The sequence below is a fragment of the Juglans microcarpa x Juglans regia genome, chromosome 3D (genome assembly GCF_004785595.1).
Source record: "Juglans microcarpa x Juglans regia isolate MS1-56 chromosome 3D, Jm3101_v1.0, whole genome shotgun sequence".
NCBI classification, from domain to species: Eukaryota; Viridiplantae; Streptophyta; class Magnoliopsida; order Fagales; family Juglandaceae; genus Juglans; species Juglans microcarpa x Juglans regia.
In genome coordinates, this window is record NC_054598.1 from 5,019,892 (window position 1) to 5,026,154 (window position 6,263).

General features: G+C 37.0%; 1 protein-coding gene across 1 annotated transcript; it reads left to right on the top strand.

Annotated features, from left to right (window-relative positions):
* Nucleotides 1–259: 259 nt before the first annotated feature.
* On the top strand, nucleotides 260–5,079 carry LOC121256190 (NADH dehydrogenase [ubiquinone] iron-sulfur protein 8, mitochondrial). The gene is made up of 7 exons (XM_041156860.1): nucleotides 260–485; nucleotides 2,352–2,430; nucleotides 3,091–3,144; nucleotides 3,248–3,339; nucleotides 3,418–3,531; nucleotides 4,502–4,681; nucleotides 4,766–5,079. Exons 1-7 carry the CDS (start codon nucleotides 432–434, stop codon nucleotides 4,859–4,861), a joined length of 669 nt encoding a protein of 222 aa, XP_041012794.1. The 5' UTR covers nucleotides 260–431; the 3' UTR covers nucleotides 4,862–5,079.
* The last annotated feature ends 1,184 nt before the right edge of the window (nucleotides 5,080–6,263 follow it).

Genomic DNA, 6,263 nt, shown 5'->3' on the forward strand with positions numbered 1-6,263 from the left:
TACATGACCCTACCGATATCTGTGCTTGGAACCAAAGAGGCGTTACAGAAAGTTAATAAAACGAAGTTGTAATTTGTAAAGGCAACAAACAAATAAGCCGACACGCCAACAGAGGTATATTACTTACTAGGTATTTATAGCCGCGACTTTTCTCCCGCAATAAACAAGCTGACATTATACAGTTTTGTCGCGACGGATTTGTAAGAAAGAGCGCGCCGTATTTGCTGTGTAAAAGAAACGCACCGTCTTTCCCAGACGCTGCGTTTTAGGAACCGGCTCTAGCATCTGCTACAAACTGACCTCAACGATTCGAATCTCCTCGCTTAATACATCGTTCATTTGGCGTCAGTTGGCTGTTCCTCTCCTCCAATTCCATTCGCGGGCGACCTGCAGGCGAAGCAGAAGCTATTCGACTTGGATATTTCTCCCCAATGGCCGCGTTCCTAGCTCGCAAATCTCTTCAGGCTCTTCGCGCTCGACAGCTTGTAAGAACTTTTCTGCCCTAACCATTTTCGTTCACCTTTCGTGCTCTGTTTGGTAGCTGAAAAAATTTCAGAATTCAGATCAATCTAGAAGTTTGAATTTCATCCCATCGATTGATTAGCTTACGCTGAATCAAAACCCTCCTTCTACTGAGAATAACAGGATGTCTACTTTTACCGGTTTCTCATTTTTTAACCAGGAGCTTAATACTGTCAGTTGACTTGAACTAGTGAATTTGTTCATTTTTTGTTGTGATTTAATAATTTAATGGAGTCCTGAAGCACGGGTTATAATTTTATACTCATTTTTTGATGGGAAATCAATGAGTGATATTTTTTCCTAATATTTTGGTTTGACGACTTAGATTTTGATATGTTGGGTCATTGTTTAAATCTCATTATTGTTCTGGGAATCTGAGTGACGAGTTTCTTTTAAGAAGGTTGTCTCAGTTCCCTATAGGCAAGCCTTGGTATGAAACAGTCCAAAGAGGGAGAAGCTAAAGGTCTCTTAATCTCATTAGTCTAGCAACAAGATCATTGTGGTATGATGATGGGTACCCATCAATAAATGACAGTGTCCTAAGCTTTTGCTATAAGGAGGTGGACATTGAGAGACATTTATGAAAATATATTGAAGTGCCGCACTTTGAGCAGATGTTCCATTAGTGCACCGAGCTTGCTATAAATTTTTTTTGATAAGTAAAAATATATTAATATCAATAGGCGTAACCAAGTACACTGGGTGTATACAAGAGAGAACACCTAGCGCATAATAGAGAGCCCCTAATGAACATCGCCCAAGAGGGAGAATCTATCCGATATACACCAAGCCCTATTGGGACAAAACACGCCTCCCCAAAGCAAAGCAAGTCACTGTAACTACCCCAACCCCTTGTTTTCCACACTATTAATACTTCACCCGAATGATCCTACGAGGACGGAGGAAGGCTTTATGCCCTCCCTCTAGTCCTCCCTTTACTTGTACTATCTCCCTTTGCGTCGTAGTTGATTGCCCAAGTAAGACGCTTTAACTCCATGCTCTTCTTAAATCTGGATTTTTTTTTTGAAGCGAGTGACCCGCCTCAATTGCAGTGAGAAGTGTTGTGAATTGGTCGTCAAATCCTCCACATGTAATCCCCACACACTACTATATCTCATTAACCTTTTGCAAAACCCAATCCAATGATGATCCAGCTATATTGTTTAATGGAGGAAGAGATAACAAGGGGACGACATCTTCCCTAGACACAACTCCCAACTTTACACCAGGTCCTAAACATTCATCTTCGCAAGCTACCAATGACAAACCCATATTCCCCCCCCCCCCCCCCCCCCCAACATTTCCTGCATTCAAATCCCATACCTTCTCAACAACTCCATTGGTTCTCTCCAACGGTGAGGTCATGGTCACCATTGGAGGTTTTGGGTTGGCAACAAGTCTCAACAGTACATCAAGTTCCTTCACCTCCGGCGACTCTTTATATGCCATATTATCTGATATGCTAAAAGTTGTATAAACTACAACAAAAATAATAAGATTATAGAAAGGAAAGTGGTGTAGAAATTTAACTGTTATGTTGAGGAGCTATGTATTCAGATAACTTAGTCCCAAATTCTGTTGGAAAATGTCCTGAACTCTCGATTGAAGCTTTAAGATAGCTGTTGTTATTTTGATTTAATGAAGTTTGGTTACTTTTTTGACATTCAGTTTTGCAGATGAACTTATCAAAAAAAAGTTTTGCAGATGAGAATCCTATTTTTGTTATTTATCAATGTTCTCATCATTTTCACAACATCCAGTCATAGTTACTACGAGATGTTGGATTTACATTGTCTAATGTGTGTTTCCTCTAATCCTTCATTGGTTAGGCTGTTCCTGGACAAGCATTGCTGGGTTTGCACAACTATGGGATGCGTTTCAGTGCTCACCCATACAGCACCGTAAAAGGTTTGCTTTGCTCTTCAAGTCATATATATGATTTAGGATATATTTAGATATTTTGAAGAGAAAATCCAGGAGAATTGTATCAAGGATGAGTTCAACACTAAATATGTGAGCTATATGATATGGATAACCTTATATGGGTCACATTGCAGGCTTGAAAACAGTGCTCATGATTTATTGTTTTGTAGTTTTTAACCTTTATGCCGTAGCCAGTTCAGATAGCATAGAAGATTTTTTTTTTGGGGGGTTTTTGTTTTGGTCGTCAATTTTAAAAGAGTAATGCTACATGCAGTCGCGAAGTGCGCAAGCGCTGTGTAGTCGCTTTGATAAAGAGTGAGATCCACTATTAAAAAATTATTATTTTTTCATGTGGGTCCCATATTTATTCACTTTTTTCAAAGTGATTGCACGGCGCTTGCGCACTCACGACTGCAATTATGATTTCTCATTTTAAAAAAATTTCCCGTAGAGGGGATAAAAGAGATAATTTTTTCCCTGGAATAAATAACCAGCACAACTCCTGTTTGCAAACCTCAGTAAACGGCTTTATTGTTTGTACTTTTCCTGCTGTCTTGTTTGAGGGAGCTTCATCTGTTGCCATAAGCATAAAATATGTACTTTGGTTTTTATGGTTCTTACATGTTTCTACTACCCCAACCGCAGAGGATGAAGAAAGAGAGCAGCTTGCTAAGGAGATTTCAAAGGACTGGAGTTCTGGTACATAGAGTACTTATTGGAAAAGTTTATGATCTCTATTGGTTTAACTAATTTTTCCACAATGGGCAAGGAATAGTTACTGATGTTTTCTGAGTGGTTGCAGTTTTTGAAAGAAGCATAAACACATTATTTCTCACTGAAATGGTTCGGGGTCTGATGCTGACACTCAAATACTTCTTTGATAAAAAAGTTACTGTGAGTGTCTTCCTACACCCATCTTCCAGCTTGGATTGCATATGCTATGATATAAATTCCGTAACTTTTATCATGCAGATCAATTATCCATTTGAGAAGGGCCCTTTGAGCCCTCGTTTTCGTGGTGAACATGCCCTTCGTCGATACCCAACTGGAGAGGAACGTTGCATTGCATGCAAACTCTGTGAGGCAGTAAGAGTTCTGTTTTATCTTAGTAACTAATCTAAGTTAAGTCACTGCTTTTTGAGCCAAAACTTGAAGAAGTGAATATGGGATTGCATGATTTCATCTCCACCGCCCAACTGCCAAAAAAAATTCTTGTAATTTTTGGCCACTGGCTGAATTACTCTGAGTTTGTGGGTAATGGATTCCTGTGCTGGCAATGGGCAGTGCTAGCCTGTTTATCGTGGAAAGCGCTTAGAGCTGAGTCCTATGGTTGCAAATTACCATTCAATTGGTATTCAAAGACTTATGTGGATTTTCTGCCAGTTTTGACACCTGCATCTCATTCAAAGTTTTTGACTTAATTATGATATGCATACTAAGTTGCACCCGATCTCAGTATGTGCATGCTTCCTTAGATTGAGAACTCAAGAAGTTGGAGGTATAAATATGATCAATTGCTGATCAATGACATCTTTATGCTTGCATCCTGATTTATTTTTCTGACTACATCCAAAAACTTGTTCAAATCATTACAATTTGCTGAGCTATCTTCTAGATGTGTATTTGCCTGATACATTTTTCTGTAAGTGTGCATTTTCCTGATACATAGAGATATTATGATGTTAATCCACTCCAGACTTTGATAAATTTTATTTAACCCACCTGAAATATAAGAGATGCCATTTTCTCTCACTTTCAATAGATTTTAATAACATGAATTATCTTTAAATTATTTTTTGCATGACTGATACATTTTATTGTTAAACCCTCAGATTTTTTCTAGGCTTATGATGTGTGGGTGTCATTAACTAATACTTAGCAACCTAAATCAATTCGATGGTTGAGTTTACGTTTAAATTTCTCTCAATGATGCATTTCTAATCTAGCCATTACAGTGGAATCCAACTAGTGGTCAGGTTGGTATTATCTTGAATTTAATGTGGCTTGGCAGCTGTGTGTGGCATTTTAACCTTACAAGACTATTGCCATTTATTAGATATGTCCTGCACAAGCAATCACCATTGAAGCAGAGGAGCGAGAAGATGGTAGCCGTAGGACTACTAGGTATGATATTGACATGACAAAGTGTATCTATTGTGGATTCTGCCAAGAGGCTTGCCCTGTAGATGCCATTGTTGAAGGACCCAACTTTGAGTTTGCAACGGAAACTCACGAGGTTAGTATGCATAATTTTTGCAGAATCATAGGCAGTTAATGCCAAGTGAATTAAACTGATTCTGATATTCCTCCATGGGTGCAGGAACTTCTGTATGACAAAGAAAAGCTGCTTGAGAATGGGGACCGTTGGGAAACCGAGATTGCGGAGAACCTCAGGTCTGAAAGCCTCTATCGCTGAATGTTTCATCCGATGTTTCTACCTGGCTGATGCATCATCTTTACTTTTAAACGACGTGAACAATAAATAGACCTATACATGGGTCTTGGATTTAATGTGTAATATCCTTGGTTTGCATTCTTCTTTTTGGTTAAATACATTCTGATGCGAGGGATTAAAGTTTTTTTTCGGAGCGGAAATGATAAAGAGGATAGGCCAAGGATTGGCGTCCGTGATATGAATGTGACTATGATAGCATCATATACTTCTTGGGGAGTCACTCGTGTAAGGGGTCTAGACAGACCTTACCTTAAGATGAGCTAGCCATAGTTTGATCTCAATCCTCCAAAAGTGAAGTGGTACCAAGTTGGTTGACAAATAATGCATATGATTCCTTGACATCGTGCTCATAGAAACGATGGCTTAATTATTAAAATAGTAGCGATATTTGATCCCTTCTATAAAATTCTGACATTTGTGAAATCTTTCTCGACAAGCATGGAAAAGAAAAAAGTCGACACGGAGAATCATATTCAGATGAACTAGACTTTTGGTATTGCTATATGTGTTTTAGATTCCTCGGATAAATTCCTAAGAGAACCTCGTAGGACTGAAAGCAAAAGCAGTTCTCTTTGGCTTGCTTTGAAGATAGATTAATATGACACTCTTCCTTTGAATAAAGCTTGATTTAATAAAAGGAAAAAAAAAAAAGAAAAAAGAAAAAAGCGCTTTATATCCAAATGGAAGATGTTAGGTAGATTCGTTCATCCCTTGGTGGACGACTGTATATAGTAGGCAACATCACAAATCACAAATGTTTTCAAAAAAAAAAAAAAAGCAACATCACAAATCACACTTTTTTTTTTTTTTTTTGGTTTTATTCTTCCTAAAATAATTGATTTCTTCTATTCATCATCCTTACATCACACATTTAGTAAGAGAAAAAAAAAAATTATGTATGGTGTGTAGTAAGAAGATGATGAGTATAATTTTTTATATTTTTATAGTTTTGCCCCTATATTAAATTTCTTGATTATGCGATGTGTCTTTTCTTTAGGTTATGGTAAGAATATATCCAAAAACGTTTTCCACCCAAAATCGCAGCTCCAAGGGGTTAGACCTAAGGGTGGGTTAGACCTAAGGGTGTAAATTAGTTGGTCTGTTTGGTCTGGCCTAATTATTTTTTTTTCTTTTTTTTTTAAATCAATTAATAAAAATATTTATTAAAAATATTAAATTAAAATTAAGTGACTTATTAATGTGGATTATGTAATTAACTCAATAAAAATGGTTAATGATAATAAATTAGATAGAAATTATATTATTAATTTATATAATTACTATATAATTAGCTAATTGATACTATATATTAGTTAATTAATAGAATATTAATAAGTGTTAATAACATATTTAGAATTTTATA

Excerpts from the sequence above, each read along its gene's own strand:
- LOC121256190 (XM_041156860.1), top strand. The coding sequence starts at position 432 with ATGGCCGCGTTCCTAGCTCGCAAATCTCTTCAGGCTCTTCGCGCTCGA. Across the intron at positions 3,145-3,247 it reads TTCAAAGGACTGGAGTTCTG|TTTTTGAAAGAAGCATAAAC; the intron begins GTACATAGAGTA and ends GAGTGGTTGCAG. Across the intron at positions 3,340-3,417 it reads TCTTTGATAAAAAAGTTACT|ATCAATTATCCATTTGAGAA; the intron begins GTGAGTGTCTTC and ends TTTATCATGCAG.